Source organism: Gracilinanus agilis, chromosome 1, assembly GCF_016433145.1.
Source record: "Gracilinanus agilis isolate LMUSP501 chromosome 1, AgileGrace, whole genome shotgun sequence".
NCBI lineage: Eukaryota > Metazoa > Chordata > Mammalia > Didelphimorphia > Didelphidae > Gracilinanus > Gracilinanus agilis.
This window is the reverse complement of record NC_058130.1, coordinates 144,467,049-144,484,164: the sequence shown is the minus strand read 5'-3', so window position 1 is coordinate 144,484,164 and position 17,116 is coordinate 144,467,049. Positions and strand designations below refer to the sequence as shown.

Genomic DNA, 17,116 nt, shown 5'->3' with positions numbered 1-17,116 from the left:
ACCTGCTAGGCTTCTATCCTTCCATTTTCCTACATTGATTCCCTTGATATTCTTGATCTGCTTTCAGATGAATTACTATTTTTTTACTTCTATTAAATAATTCTTTAGTCGTTAAATTGGTATGATACTAAGTAAATCAGCTTAAGTAGATTGTCATTTTTATCATTGGCAACACTTTATATTTAAATGAAAAGATCATGCTAAAGAATAGGTTTTGGATTTCTGATACATATTGGAATAAGGTAAAGGGCTCTTCACTTGGATGGAGTGTATCTAACAGAGTCTTGCAAGTCTAAACAAAAGGGCTTCAAACTGAAAAAGGGGGTAGGGATGGGGCTAAAACTCATATGTGTGTGTGTGTGTGTGTTTCGTGTATGTATCTATATGTGTGTATACATACATAAACACACTATCCATCCAGGGTTTTACAGAGTTTGCTGGGCTTCTCTGCTGTTAGCATATATACACATGTACACATATGTATAAATGCATGTACACACATATTATGCTTAAACATAAATGTGTGTGTGCAAAATGGGTAGCCAGCAGGGTGAACCCAAGAGAAGGAGAAAAAACTAGGGAAATAGTTCGTTGTCAATTCCAGATCCCAGGCGGCGTGAATGAAGAGAAAGTTTGCACGGAAAGGCTCTTTTCTGTCTGAGGCTGAGTTACTGGGAAGGCGGATACTTCGAGCTCTTAAACTCTTTCTTTCTTAGTCTTCCCTCTTGACCTGGGACTTTCCTGGAGGGGAGTATCGGAGCAGCGTCTTCCCAGAGCCTGCACCTGATGAGAAGCTTCGGAGACGATGAGTAGAGTGCGGGAGCACCGGGGCGAGACTTGGGGAGAAGGTCCTGGAGATTGAAGTGCCCAGACAGCCAAGAGAGCGGCAGGATGAGAAAATATTATTTCAGGAGGGCAGTAAAAGTTCAGTGGGCATATTGGGGGACAGAAGGATCCATCCTTTCTTGTACATTTCTCCTCTACTGGCAATTCTGCCATGTTCACCAACGGATACAGTCTTCAACAGAGGAGAAGGGACCTGTCCAACTCGGATGCCGCGGCGTCTTCTGGGAGATGTAGTCCTCGGGTGTGGTTTTGTGAGCATGCGTGCTTTTTGCGCTCTTGTCCTGACTCCCTTGCAGGAACTTCCGGCTGGGTAGCTGAGGGAGTTTGGGGAGTCTGGAGAGCTAGGATCTGGTGAGTTCCCCGTTTCGCCTGGGGCGGGCCTGTACCAGGTTCACCTCCCTCCTGACCTCACAGGTCACAGTTGCTTAAGCTTCCTGCCCCCTCGCCTCTTCTCCTCTCTTGGGGCCTCCCGGAGGCTGCTGGGTTTTGGTTATGAGCTGAGGGAGTTGGGGGGCGGAGTGGGAAGTGAGGAGCAGGGAGGCCCACGTAGAGTGGAAGAAGAGGTATTCCCTCTTGTCGCTCCCCACAAAGTTGGAAAGGTATCCTGACTTGGGACACCTCCTGTCCTCTTGACCCCTCCGTCCCTTCCTGACATTGTATCGTAGGGCTTCGGTCTTTCTGCCCTTTTTTTGGTGTCTCTTGCAAGTTCTTATTGCCTCTTAAACCTGGATGGCCCCAAGACTGTGTACCCCGAGTCTTTTCTTTTTGAACCTTAATCCTTGTTACTTCATTCATCCACTCCACTGGGTTCAATTGTCAGCTTTGGAGATAATTTCCAGATCTACACGTTAGCCTCAGCATCTCCCCTGAGCTCTGGTCCTGATTTTCCATTTGGTGAGCTCTTTCTTGCCTTGTCCATCAGACTGAAAGTGTTCAGGCTGATTGCACCCCTCACTTTTCATTTTGTTGATGGAATATGATCTTCCTGTTTATACAACTGCAAAACCTCATTGTCAACTCTGGCTTCCATACTCATTTATCAAGGCCTGTATATTCTGTCTGTAGTTTCTTTCATGTTTCTTTCCTTCTTTCTGTTCTCTATACACCCTTGCCTAGACTAGTCTGCTTGCTTCCAGTTTCTCATCTCTTCAATCTGCTCTTTACACTTCTGTCCCGGTAATATTCTTTTTTTTTTTTTTTAACCCTTAATTTCGGTGTATTGTCTCATAGGTGGAAGAGTGGTAAGGGTGGGCAATGGGGGGTCAAGTGACTTGCCCAGGGTCACACAGCTGGGAAGTGGCTGAGGCCGGGTTTGAACCTAGGACCTCCTGTCTCTAGGCCTGACTCTCCCTCCACTGAGCTACTCAGCTGCCCATGTCCCGGTAATATTCTTATGCACCATTCAAATCATCTATATCTCTACTCAAAAGCTTCAGTAAACCATACTGTTTACTATATAAAATATAACCTTCCAATCCTGGCATTCAAAGACCTCTACAGTTAAGTTACAATTCCATTTTTATCTCCTCCTCTTCCTCCTTTTATCCTACCTTTCAGTAGTGTACTACTTTATATTCTGTATTTTCAGTTTGCCTTCTTTCCATGCCTTTGATAGTGCTATGCCTACAGTGGCCATGTTTATTCTATTCCTCAGTCTCTTCTCTTGAAGTCTCATCTTTTCTTGAAATCCCAAATGAACCATTTATTTTCTCCCCTAAGGACTATCTCCTTTCTCTCACACAGCTGAAAGGAATTACTCTTTCCTTCCTTAAATTTCTTAGCATTTTGCCCTTAGTTTCATATTCTTTGCTACTGTAGTAGAACTACTATAAATATGTTTGTTCATAAAGGAACTTTTCCTTTTTATTTCATCTCTTTAGTGTATAGGCTAGTAGTTGTAAAGTTGAATTAAAAGGCATGCATAGTTTAATCTTTTTGGGAGGATGTAGTCCCAAATTTTCCTAGAATGACTAGACCATTTCACAGTTATGTCAATAGTACATCAATGTACTGTTTTCCCACAGCCCCTCCAGTAGTTGTCATTTTTCATTTTTGTTCACTTTGTCAATCTAATGGGTATACGGTGCAACTATAGATTTGCTTTAATTTTCATTTCTTTAAGTATGAATGATTCAGAGCATTTTTCATATGGCTAAACATTGGCCTTTAGTATATCTCAACACTTTTGCCTGGACCTTTCCTTTGCATTGCACATTCTCTTTTGTTATTTGTATAGCTTTCTTTCTCTTCTATTAGATTATGAGTTGTGTGTTGTTTGTTTTTTTCTTCTGTATCTCTTGAAGTGGCTAACATGTCCCATACCGGGTGCTTAAGAAATATTGAATTAAATTAAATAACATTCATTTTTGCTGGTTTCTCATTGACATTCCTATTTGGCCTGGCAGGCCCATGCTATTAATAACTCTCTTAAGATTATAAATTGTCTGTGTTGACCTATATAGAGGAAGTTTCCTCAAAGGAAAAAAAAAAAGAAAATCAAAGGTCCATCCAAAAAAAAAAAAATGGTAGGCCCTGTGCTAGATGCTGGGAATACAAAGACAAAAAAAAGTAGTCTCTGCCCTTAAGAAGCTTACTTTCTTTTAGATTATTGGTTTAATGTAGATTTGGCCACTGGTAACTTCATTCTTTGTGTTATTGACTGTTCCCCCTCCTAATTTCTAATACCTTCATCCAGGATCCCCTTCCCTCCCTTTAGTCTATTCCTAGCCCCTGTTCTCTGAGCCCCAAAAGTGAATTGAAAATGGTATTTCTTATATATGTCACTGACACTTTTTTGTTTCTCCAAGGCCAGAAAAAACCTCCTCTTACTGTGTCCAGTTCATGGTGGTGGCATCCCAGTGACATGACAGAGAGACAGAATTTAATTCTAGGAGTTCTCAACCATCTGGAGTGAAATCATCCTTTGAGGTGAACAATGGCTGCAGCCTTGGGCCGCCAGGTACAAACTCTACAAAAAAACTCCACTTGGGGTCAGAAAGCTGCCCTTCAAGTGGAAGTAACAACTGACTCAGAAGCCTTCCGTCAGCAATTTAGACAATTCTGCTACCAAGAGGTGGGTGGGCCCCATGAAGCTTTTAGTACGCTTTGGGAACTTTGTTGTAGGTGGCTGAGGCCCAAGACAAACTCAAAAGAACAGATCTTGGAAATGCTGGTGCTGGAGCAATTCCTGACCATCCTGCCAGGAGAGATCCAGGTCCAGGTGAGGGAGCATCGTCCAGAAAATGGAGAGGAGGCTGTAGCACTCGTTGAGGATTTACAGAAAGAGACTGAAGGACCAGAAGAGCAGGTGAGAAGGAGAAATGCATGACTGGCAGGAAGGAGCCATGATGAGGCTATCAGGAAGTCAGCTGGTATAAGAGAAAAAGGATCCCATTACTTTTTCTAAGATTAAAAAAATCTTTCTTGTATGATAGTACTTCTGTCATCAATATTACTATTATTGCTAGCAACTTACATTTATAAAATGCTTACTTTCTTGAGAATTGTAAACATTGTCTTTCTCATTTTGAAGATGTAGAAGTTGAGCTTACAGAAGTTACTTGCCCAAAGTCATATAATAAATAAATGTGGAGTTGTAATGATGAATTTCTCATTCCAAGTTCAGTCTTTTTCCCACTATACTATAGGGAAAGAACTTCCCTTTTTCTATCATATCAGCCAGGTAATTTATTCAACTAATATATGTTGAGTTTCCATTATGTGCAAGACACTGCACTGATGCTAAGAGACAAAGCTATTCTAGACATAGTCCTTTTTATCAAGGAGCTAACAGCTTTGTGGGCATGACAGAGTTGAAGGGCCAAGTTGAGCCCTCTCTGACTTCCTTAGGATCATAGATGTAGAGCTGAAGGGACCTTAGAGGTCTTCAAATCCAACCCCTTCATTTTACAGATGAGAAAACTGAGATCCACAAGGGTTAAAGCACCTTTCCCAAGGTCACACATTTCATAAGTTGTAGGGTTGGGATTCAAAACCCACCTCCTTTGACTACAAAACAATTGCTCTTTCCACTTTACTGAGCTGCCTCCCTTGATTGAAGATGGGGCGGGGTGGGGATGGGGGGTACATTGTCATCTTCCCTAGCTAAAGGTAAGGGTGTTGAGTTTACAGGTGTGGTTAGAAGCTTTGGGTGGAAAAGTTAGGACTTGAATGAGGATCTGAAATCTGGAAATGAAGGTTGGTGGTAGAGAGTGGGATAGTATATTTCCACTTGTGTATAGGTGAGTAACATTAAGATTAAGATGGCTGAAATGGATGGTTCTTATGAAGCATTACAAAAGAATATAAATTTTATTGAATAATTGGGATGTGGTTAAGTTGGCAGAAGAAGAGAAACTGAGATAAAGATGTAGTGTTATATATTATTTATTGGGGAAGTGCCTGTGAAGTGATGGATTCACTTTTGGTAGCAATCTTCAGCAAAAAGCCTGGTGATATCATATGGGTGATTCCTGTTCAGATTCAAGTTTATGATTGTTGAGATCACTTCCAACTCTGATTCTGTGAATCCTCAGCTTAATGTGGTGAAGGTTATGTCAAGAGAGTGCCTTCTTTCTTTTTTTTTTAAGCCCTTACCTTCTTAGAATCAATATTATATACCCCAATGCAATGGGGGTTAAGTGACTTGCCCAGGGTCACATAGCTAGAAAGTGTCTGAGGCCATATTTGAACCCAGGACTTCCTGTCTCGAGGCTTGGCTCTACCCACTGAACCACCTAGCTGTCGTCTGCCATATATATTTTTTTATGATAGTACCCTTACTAATCATAGGTTTCTTCAAGTAGAAAATAGACTTTCTCATTTTAAAAGGAATCAACCTTTGACTTCTGTAAATTTCTGTGAAAGTAAAAACACAGTAGCTAAAGGAATAATATTTTATTTATTATTTCTGCTTCTTGGTACAGTTAATTTTCATTCCTCTTTTTGAGGGTTTTTAGATTCAGCTTTTCCTGGAATTATGTCTGATTTTAGACTATATGGTAACTATATATGGGGTTATTCCCAGTTTCCAGTCAGTGTGCAAAACCCAGAAGTGCTTGTGGAGAAGATAGTTCCTGTGGGGGCAGCACAGGAGTCCATGAGCTACCAGTTAAAGCAAGAGGAAAATCAGCAGGAGGAAGATCCCTCAAAGTATACATCATGGAACCCTCATGAAGGATCACAAGATGAGGCAGACTATAAACAGGAGCCTCAACTAAGACAAGAGACAAGTAAGAAGCACTGATTGGTTGGGTGGATGAAAAGGAACACCTAAGGACCTCTCGTATATATCCTTGGAGTCAAATCTTCACTCATATGGACAAGTTCCAACTTTTCAAGATCTTTAGGAAAGAGATCTTCAGGATAAAATAAATTGATATTTTGAATTGAAATTCATTGATAAAATAAATTAGTCAGGAAGTGCTTTACACCTGAATGCAATTGAGCCCTTACTATTTCTTTACTTTCAATGTCCTTTCCTCCACAGGGTTTCTCCATTTCCTTTTATCTTTACATAGAGTTCCTTTTTTTTTTTTTCAGTGCTTCTGTCTATTTTCCAAATGTTATAATAAAAAATCATGGGTGGAAGGTTCTTTTTAAGTAAGGCTGGTTGATTGGAACAGAGTTTTCATCCTCTTGGAGATTGCATTTTGACTCCTTTTTAACTTATGAAAATTGACATTGGTGGCTAGCGAGCTTTTTTTAAAACTCAGATCATTTTTGTATGACTAGATTCAGGGCATAAATCTATCCAGATGGTACATACCATTAGCAGACTTTATATGACTAAGAATAAAGTTAACATGAGTGGTTTCTTTCACTTTATTTGTTTTTGTTTTTTAAAAGCAAAGCAAGTTTTCCCTTCTGTTTTGTTTTACATCTTTTTTTCTCTATTCCTAGAGAGACATTTTTACTTCCTCCCTTGTGATGCATTAGTACTTAGCAAAGAGAGCAACTGAATAGAGATTTAGTTAAATTTAACCAACTGCCCAATGTATGCAATACACTATGCTAGACACAGGAGAGAGAAAGAGAGAGTTTAGATAAGATATATTTCCTTTCCTCTTGGAATTTTTAGTCTGGTAATGGTATTATCTGATAGAGATTGTTGTGCTTTAGTCTTCAAATTCTAATCCAGATTACTAAATGGCTCATGATTATATGCCAAGTGTGTTCCCCTGAAGTTAATAGTACTGGTGATTAACAATAAGTGCAGGATTCCTGGAGGAGTTTGAAAGTATTCTTTGGTTTCAGAGGATAAAGAATAATGAGATCTAAAAGGCTATTCTGTCAGAAGGGATAAGGAACCATGGAAAGATCTCATCAAATTAGTAAATTAGTTCAGAGATGACTATACAGAAAGTTAGAGAATGTTTGTCAACTTCCATCCTTTTAATGACTCCTTTTTCTTCCTATAGCCAGACTTCTGGCAGAAGATACTCCCCAGGTTTCTGCCTTTTCCCAGGAAAGAAGGATGAGAAATCAGGAGATGGAAGCTGTAATCCTTACAACTGGGTTTCAGGTGAGGTGCAGTTCCTCTGTTCCTTCTGAGATCACAAGGTTTCATCCTGGAATTTTTTCATAGTTCAGAGTTCATTTCTTTCTGTTCTCAAACCCCTTTCCTTCTCAAGCAAATTAGGCAGATATAGAGTATATTTGGCTTCTTCAGGCATCCCTTACATTCTTTAAGTATATAATCTCATGTTTTGCCCCTTTTTCCACCCCACCCATACCTCACTTTAACTACAGAGGTTCCTCACCTCAGCTCTCTTCTTGTGTCCTGATCTGATCATTGTGCTCCTGTCTCTGCCCCTCAACCTAGGATAGAGCGATGCTATTTTCTCGGTAGCAGCAGGTACCGGTGTTGTTACAGGAACCAGTCACATGTGAGGATGTGACCGTGTCCCTCTCCCAGGAAGAGTGGAGGTGTTTGAATTCTGCTCAGAGGGTCCTCTACAGGGGTATCGCACAGGAGAAGTACAGAAATGTGGACTCAGTGGGTAAGAATTCATTTCCCCATTAGACTTAGAGCCAGTTTGCTTACTAACCTAGTTTCCAAAACCCTAGAACCTAAGAGAGACAGAGGCTTTATTGCTTCTTGTGACAGAGGAACCCTTCTCATCTCAGGGTAATTTTTACCCTATTCTTATAGACTTTTAGAGGGACTGAATCATGGACTTCTTTTTGGTTCTTACATCATTCAGTATAGGAAAGATTCTTCCTAACAAAATGTTCTGATTTCAGTGGTGGCCCAAATTGATCACTCCTTTGCTATCCCTAAATCATCATGCTTTGCCATCTCTGCATCATGTCTCAACCTTCTCATATAGGCCTCCCACTCTCCCAGAACTTTTCTTCTGATCCTCCTCTGGGAGATTCTAACATTTACCTGAATTTTGGGATTTTTTTTTGGTCAGTGTAAACTATGATTTTCCCTTTCTTCTTTTCAATGTTTAGGACTTCCCAAATCTCTTCTGATTTCTGGGGTGAAACATGGAAAAGATATATGTATTCCAGAACTTCAAGGTTCCAAGGAGACAGAGATCCTAAGTAGCTCCCATACAAATGAGAACCGAGTACACACTGATGAAAAACAAGTCAACAGAGCAGGAAAAAACCTGGGAGACCAGAGGCAACAGGACTTGGAGGATGAGAAAATATCAGGTATGCACTGCAGTTTTGAGGAAACAAAGCCTTTTCTTTCAATTCACAATGAACCTTGGGTTCAGGAATCTGGACCCATCAGCAGAAAAGCCAAGAGTATAGGGCAATGGTTGACCAACTGACAGAGTTATCTCAAGAACAGGCTTCCTTCTTTTCCCCACTTAGAAAAATCACATAGCTTGTGCTCCCTTTGTCCCCTTTGGGTACAAATTTTTGATACTGGGATTTTATAGATTGCGCTAAAATCTTAGCACAATACCATGAGACTGAATTTTTTTATACTTTAATGACTTGTGATTTCAGTGGTTTGAGCAGTTCCTTAATTGATTCAGATTGTTTCCTTCCATGTCCTCATTGGATTGAGTTGCTCTGGCCAGCCTTCTATTGATGAAGCTTTTCAAGCCTCAGCTGATCCTAAGATGACAATCTGTTGCTGAATTATAATTGAAACCTTTTTTAATTAATTATATTTTTAGAAAATTGGTACTCCTTTTCTTTCAAAAAATATCTATCAATTCCAAATGATTTGTCGCAAACCTCTCTTTCCCATGCTCCATCCTCCCACCCACACATTAGAGCACTCCTTATAACAAATGTTGAAACCTTTTCAGCTTGGGAGGACTGGTCAGAACTTAATTCCACTGGCAGAGCCTTCAAGAATTCAGTGTTACAATGAAGCTTTAGAGAAGGACTTTAGTGGAAGATTTGGATTGTATTCTCTAAAAATGATTTTAAAACTCCTCATATTTGGGGCAGCTAAGTGACACAGTAAATAGAGTGCCTAGCCTAGAGTCTGAAAGACCTAGGTTCAAATCTGGCCTCTGACAGTTCTAGCAATGTGACCCTGGGCAAGTCTCTTAACCACAGTTGTATAGCTCTTGCTGCTCTTTATTTTTTTTAAATTTTTATTTAGAATATTTTTCCACCTTGCTGCTCTTCTGTCTTAGAATTAGTACTGACAGAAGGTAAGAGTCAAAAAAAATTATTCATATTTTCAGCCCACAGATTTTTCTGTAGATTTTCTGTTTATCTGGGATATATGAACATAAAGAAATCCCATGTAATATATAGATTTTATGAAGACTAAGAACTGTACAGTACTTAAATACTACCTTTCCTGGAATAGATTTTGGTTTTGCTCTGGACCTGTGATTTCATCTGTTTAGGAGAGCTTCTGGTATGGAAATTTCTTTCCCAGCTGCAGAGTAGCAGCAGTGTATACTCTGTAGCCTTAGGGAGTTCCTGGGGCAGTGGGGAGGTGGGAAGGATTTTATGACTTGCCATGGTCACATAGCTAGTATGTGTCAAGTCAGGACTTGAACCTAAATTTTTCTTACTCCAAAGCTAACCTTATCCCTTGCCTGACACTCCCTCTGATGCCTAGAGATGCACTGTTGCATATATTCAATTTAGGATTGAATTTTTGGTCACAGACCAGATCTGCTTATGTTGTCTTTCCTGGCCATAGCATGACTCCCTTTTCTGCCTATGCTCCACAAGCATCTTTACTTCTTTCTATTTACAGTGAACATAATAAAGTATGTCTCTGTGTGTGAACCAATCAGTATTAGTGTGAATAGTGGTGTGATTAAGTGCCTCCCTAAAGGTTATAAAATAGGCTTGTGTTTTATGGCATCACCAGAACAAAACTGGCTTTTTGACATAACTTGAACTTGGACACATTGTCATCTTTATCCTCCTTCAAGCAGCCTAGAACTTTAGGCTGGAGAATGGGGTTGGAGAAAGAAGTTGAGGATAGTTTGCTCTCTACAAAAATTAGACAGGATTCAGATTAAATATTGGAAAAACTCTAGATTTTAGCCCTTTTGCATCAATTTAGATAAAATCAAGTCTTTTGAGGGGTTCTGGGCTTGATTTGTATTTCAGGGATATGCATAAAGGGTAGCTAAACGCCAGCTTCTTGCTAAGTAGTATTCACTGGTGTACATCAGAATAAGCATAGTTTAGAGTATTTTGATATTGAAATGTTAACACAGGATGACACAGGAAATATAGTCACAGAGTTGGGCTAGACTAGGTGCTACAGAATACTGCAGGAATGAGTGTAGGCATCTGTACCTTTTGCCTAGTCTATGGGTCCCCTTCTGATTTCTTCAGAATTCATCTATTTGTATTCTTTTGATTCTTTCTTATCCACCTTTACTTTGATACTCAACATTTCTTACTGCTGAATGAATAAGTTAAATAGCACTTATTAAGCCCTTACTACATACCAAGCACTGTGCTAAGTATTGGAGATACAAATACAAAAGCAAAGATAATCTCTTCCCTCAAGGAACCTACATTCTCATGGGGAAGACATTAGTATTGTCCCTATTGTGAAGGGGGCTGCCAGGGAAGGGAAAGTTATTTTCCTTTGGAAAGTTAGAGGGATGATGGGAGGAACCTGATGGAGAAAAGTGGATTAACACATGATTTCCAGGAGCTATGATAGCACTGATTTGAGTTCCAGAACTGGTTAGGAGAGAGAGATGGGAAGGGAATCTGCAAAATGGCTATTGAGAAGATGGTTGAGAGTAATATGAAGAATGACTGGGGTCCCCTAGATATAGATAGCCATGTACAGGGCAGCTAAGGGACAATTCTGTAGCTGAAAGACAACTATTTTGAGATGTTCTCTCTAGTCTAAGCAGCAAGGCATTTGTCAAGAAGATGATCTTTGCTTTTATATCTTCTTACCTGTTTCAGCCCATTCATTGGTCACTCACCCTGATTGTTGTCATTAGTTAAATCATCTGGGAAAATGGATAATTTTGAGGAAGCAGATATAATTAAAAGGGGGCAAGAGGAAAGGCAATTATTCCAGATAAGCTAAAAAACTTGAAAGGATAGTTGCTGAGAAAGGCTAACTTCTCAAAAATACTTTTACTTGTTAGGAAGAAAACTTGAGCCTGGACATTTTTTCAGGAAGCAGCCACTAAAAGCTAGTGGTATGGGATAGATTGAGGGATTATTAAGTAAAATCTGGGGCCGGCTAAAGATTCTATTGTACAAAATGGATTGATAGCTCTGAACTTTCTCCCCTGGTGGCAGATGTGTACTGGGGCTATGAAGAAACCAAGAGTCTCTTTTTCATTCTCAGTAAATATAGGTGTTATGAAAAATGGAGGCTTCCCGTACATTAGCCAGATATACGGAGTTATAGTTGAAAAGCTAAGGAGATCATAGCTCCCTAGAGCCAGCAGAGCAATGTTAAACCAAATTTAAAAGTCTCCATACAAGCAACCAAGAATAAGGAGACCGTGTGTTCATATGGAAATGCATGCTCTATTGAGCTCTTTGCCTTCTGACCTCACTCTTAAAATTCTGGCAAAGGTGACATCTATTTCTGGTCAGGGTAGAAAGAATGTTGAGTCTGAAAAGCAAGGCCTCAGGAGGCTGAAAACCCAGGAAGGTTGTGGAAGAATACATAATAGATAATTCAGAGAGCAACAAAATATAAGAAGTCTAGACAGAAAGCTGAAAACCTTAGATTCCAAAACCTCTTAAAAATCATTCTGATATGAATTCCAGAAGAGTGGTAAGGAAAAGATTGGTTGGACTAAATGCATTGAGATCCATTCTATATTTGAGACTGGGATTCTAGGAATCAAATCTTCTTGCTGGCTCATTTTACCGTCTTACCTTGATTGTATTTTGGACAACTTTTTTTTTAAAATTTAGAATATTTTTCCATGGTTACATGATTCATGATTTCCCTTCCCCTCTGTCCTCCCTCCTCCTGGAGCTGACAAGCAATTCCACTGGATTATACATGTATCATTGTTCAAAACCTATTTCCATGTTATTCATATTTGTAGTAGAGTGATCTTTTAATATCCAAACCCTAATCACATCCCCATTGAACCACATGATCGATCATATATTTTTCTTCTGTGTTTCTACTCCCACAGTTCTTTCTCTGCATGTGAATAGCATTCTTTATCATAAGTTTCTCTGGATTGTCCTGGGTCATTGCATGGCTGCTAGTAGAAAAGTCTATTATATTTGATTGTGCCATAATGTATCAGTCTCTGTGTATGATGTTCTCCTGGTTCTGCTCGTTTCACTCTGCATCACTTCCTGGAGGTCTTTCCAGTTCACATGGAATTCCTCCAGTTCAGTATTCCTTTCAGCATAATAGTATTCCATTACCGTCAGATACCACAATTTGTTTAGCCATTCCCCAATTGATGGGCACCCCCTCGTTTTCCAATTTTTTGCTACTACAAAGAGCACAACTATAACTATATTTTTAAATTTTTATTTAATTGATTAATTAAGAACATTTTTCCATTGTTACACGATTCACGCTTTTTCTCACCCCTCCTTCCATCCCCCTCCCATATCCAATGCGCATAAGACCCTTAGAAATGTCTTGGATCATTGCACAGCTGCTAGTATAGAAGTCCATTACATTCGATTGTGAAACAGCGTATCAGTCTCTTTGTATAAGGTCCTCTTGGTTCTGCTCTTTTCACTCTGCATCAATTCCTGGAGGTTGTTCCAGTTCATATGGAATTCCTCCAGTTCATTATTCCTTTCAGCACAATAGCATTCCATCACCAGCAGATACCATAATTTGTTTAGCCATTCTTTAATCCAGTGGTTCCCAGACTTTTTTGGCCTACCACCCCTTTTCCAGAAAAAATATTACTTAGTGCCCCCTGTTATATACTATCACTGCCCTCTTACAGTTATTCACCACCCCCAAATGCACCTGAGGCCATCACTGTTCCCCTGGATTGCTGCAGCACCCACCAGGGGGCAGAGGTGCCCACTTTGGGAATCATTGCTCTAATAGAAGGGCATCCCCTCATTTTCCAATTTTTTGCCACCACAAAGAGCATGGCTATAAATATTTTTGTACACGTTTTTTTCCTTATGATCTCATTGGGGTATAAACCCAGCAGTGCTATGGCTGGATCAAAGGGCAGGCATTCTTTTAAAGTTCTTTGGGCATAGTTCTAAATTGCCCTCCAGAATGGTTGGACCAATTCACAACTCCACCAGCAGTGTATTAGTGTTAGACAAGTTTTTGTTACTGTGTTCATTTCATCTTTATATCAATGCTGGCTTTGGATTTCTTGAGGTGTTGTATCTAGAAAACTTGTCTTTTTTCAGATCTTACCATGCAGAAGAGACCCCCACAGTAGCACTAAAGTAACTTTCTTCATCCCAGGACTTTGTTTGTTTGGTACTAGAAGTTGTTTTCTACTAGCATTACTTGATCAGAACTAAAGGAGAGGCTTTTTTATTCAGAGACCCAAGCTGAGGAACCTTTATTTTCAAAGATTAAACTATTCAAGAGTAAGTGCTGCCCTTAACTTTGTGCTTTGGCCTTGAGCAACTAACTCAGTGCAGCCTGATAACCCAATAGAGAAGGTCTGTCTCTTTTTCTTGACTTGACTTTTGTGCAAAATAATTTGCTTGTCAGTGCCCGTCAAGAGATGTAGTATAAGGGAAATGGTGGTAGTGGGCATTTCCCCATAAACCGAGGTTCAAATCACTAAAAAATTGGGAATCTCAGATTTTTGATGTATCTAAGTAGATCTAGGATGGGGAAGCAAAATGCTCAAATTCTATTTACATAAAGTATATTACATAAAATATAACAGATTCTCCTTTTGGATTTTTCCTATTAGTAATAACTATTTTCTCATGGTTTTCTTTCTTTCTGGCTTGGTCAATTAATTTCTCTTCTTTCAGGTTTCAAAAGGAAGAATGAGATTAAAAAGGAAAATCTAAAATGGGAATTTTCAGAAGAGCAACTGAGCAGAACAGTACAAGGAAAGTTTAATCGGCAAATTTTCCAATATCCTGTTCTAAAAGATGCCTGTGAGACTGTGAGCAAGTTAAGGAAACAACTTATAAGTTTTCCACGAGAGAAACAAGGGAAACCAGCTTTCCAAGAGAGAGATTTAATGAAGAAACTGGATCAACAGAAACTGTTTGTTGGAGAAAAACACCATAAACAGCTTGTGTGTGGAAATAGCTTCTCTCAAAATTCTCACAAGTCAACCCCTGAATTAGAAAAGACTACTAAATGTCAGCAGTGTGGGAAAAGTTTTAGTCGTGGTTCTTATCTGGTTAGGCATCGGAGAATCCACACAGGTGAGAAACCCCACAAATGTAATGAATGTGGGAAAAGTTTCAGTGAGCGTTCTAACCTCACAGCCCACCTGAGGACCCATACTGGAGAGAGGCCCTACAAGTGTGGAGAGTGTGGGAAAAGCTTCAATCAGAGCTCAAGTCTCATTGTCCATCAGAGAACCCACACAGGAGAAAAGCCATATCAGTGTAACGAGTGTGGGAAAAGATTTAACAATAGCTCCCAATTTAGTGCTCATAGGCGAGCTCACACTGGGGAAAGTCCATATAAATGTAGAGAATGTGGGAAAAGCTTCAACAATAGTTCCCACTTTAATGCCCATAAGAGAACACATACTGGTGAGAAGCCCTATGAATGTGCCCAGTGTGGGAGAAGCTTTGGGAAAAGCTCTGCTCTTACTAGACACCAGGGAGTTCATATGAGAGAAAAGTTTCTGATTCAGTCAAGGATTAATGTACTTGAGAGAGACATATCATAAATAGATGATGTGTGGGGTAAAGGTGAAACAGAAAATTCTGAAGTCACAGCTGGCTAACAGGTGCTTATTAAGGTTTTCTCAACACTCACTGAGGCAGATCCATATCCTAGAACTCTCTCTTGTTGGCTTTGTAGAGTACAAGAATAGAATCAAGGAACCTAGTCTGACTTCTCAGCTCTGAATCTGCCCTAATGTTACATTGTTTTACTCAGTAACACAAAGAAATGTGACCCATAAATACAGCCTTGGAATAATCCTTTCTTTCTATGATCCCACCGGCTCATAAAGCTGTGCAGACCAATGAAGTGAAAAGTGTTTTAGTTCTAGACTTGGAGAGTTGGTTTTTTGTTTTTGTTAAATTTAGAACTATGATTCTGTCAGTGTATGGAGACCCCGATGTGTAAACTCCTTCCACACGTACAGTTACATCTAAGTTAGAGTCTTAAAAATTGTTTGTGGCACTGAAAGCTTGTGACTTTCCCATGGTGCCCCAGCTACCTATCTGAAATATGACTTGAATTCAGACCTTCCTGACTCTAAGGCCAGGATTCAGGCAGAGGCAGTTACATTGTAGCGTATTTCCTCCTCTTGATGTGAATATGCATTGAGAATTAAGCCATAGATAACCAGTAATTCAATTTTAGTTCCCTGAAGTTCTTTGGCACTGTGATCCATTGGGTCAAAAGAGAGATGTTCAGAATTGCGTAGAAGGAATAGTAAAAGATGACTAATAAAGTAGGATGGAGTAGGATTAAGCCAATGTAGAATGAAATGTTCTTAGAACATACATAATATCTGGGTTTGCCTTTTTAAAAAGTGAAGTTAAATGTCATATTCTCTTATTTTGTCCCAATTCTAGCTTGTAAGTTAAGAATCTGGCTATTAGAAATTGGCTTGCCTTTCCTTCACAAATATTTGTACTAGTTTGTAAACATTACTGTTTATGATTAAAATAAAAGTCTTCCCCAATCCCTTTTGTGTCTTGTTTTTGTTTTTAAAATCTCTTGACTTATGTTAGTACAGATAAGGGAATCAATACATGGTACACAGAGCAAGCTTATCACACAGGGTCAAGTTCTGTACAGCATTCAAGGTAGAATGCACAAGTGGAATAACAGTTAAAGTCAGTGGCAGAGAGTAAATGAGGAATCAAATCATGGAAATGAAAGGCTATGATGAAAGGGTTTTAGAGAAACTGGGAAAACCTATTATTAACTCTGATGCTAAGTGAAATAAACAGAACGAGGGAACAACTTATACGATACCAATATGGCAACCTTAGAACAAATTAGAAACTCTTATCAGTATAATGGCCAACTATGATTGCAGAGGACTAGTGATGAAATATGCTACCTGCCTCCTGATGGCAAGGTGAAGGACTCTGAAGTCCAGGGTAAAACAAATATTTGGATACAGCCAATGAGGACATCTGTTTTAATTGACTACACATATATGTAACGGTTTGTTTTTCTTTAGTTCTTGGGGTCGGGGGAAGGTGGTTAGTATGGGAGAATAAGAAGGCCGATTTTTGCCGATTGAAAAAACAACTTTTTTAAAAATCAAAGAACAGTGAGAACATTTTCCTGAGATAAGAGGAGTGGGAAGAATGCTATATTTGGAGTTAGAACTTGAGTTCAGACTCCTACTTTGCTACTTAGTGATTTTTTGGGGGGTGGAAAACATGGAAGCAAGTACATTTTATATTCTTTTATACTAGAAATCTCTTGTACTTTATTCTAAGCCGCATGTAATATGTCAAGTATCAAATTTTATTCTTGGAACCTTTTTTTTTTTAAAACATTTATTAATATTCATTTTTAACATGGTTACATGATTCATGCTCCTACTTTCCCCTTCACCCCCCACACTGCCCCCACCCATGGCCGATGCACATTTCCACTGGCTTTAACATGTGTCATTGATCAAGACCCATTTCCAAATTGTTGATAGTTGCATTGGTGTGGTAGTTTCGAGTCTATATCCCTAATCATGTTTGCCTCAACCCATGAGTTCAA

The 17,116-nt window shown here is 39.4% G+C and overlaps 1 protein-coding gene across 1 annotated transcript; it reads left to right on the top strand.

Moving 5' to 3' along the window:
- Window positions 1-3,369: 3,369 nt before the first annotated feature.
- ZSCAN32 (zinc finger and SCAN domain containing 32) lies at window positions 3,370-16,064 on the top strand. The gene is made up of 6 exons (XM_044657171.1): window positions 3,370-4,153; window positions 5,873-6,077; window positions 7,266-7,369; window positions 7,721-7,847; window positions 8,305-8,511; window positions 14,221-16,064. Exons 1-6 carry the CDS (start codon window positions 3,782-3,784, stop codon window positions 15,099-15,101), a joined length of 1,896 nt encoding a protein of 631 aa, XP_044513106.1. The 5' UTR covers window positions 3,370-3,781; the 3' UTR covers window positions 15,102-16,064.
- Window positions 16,065-17,116: the final 1,052 nt, after the last annotated feature.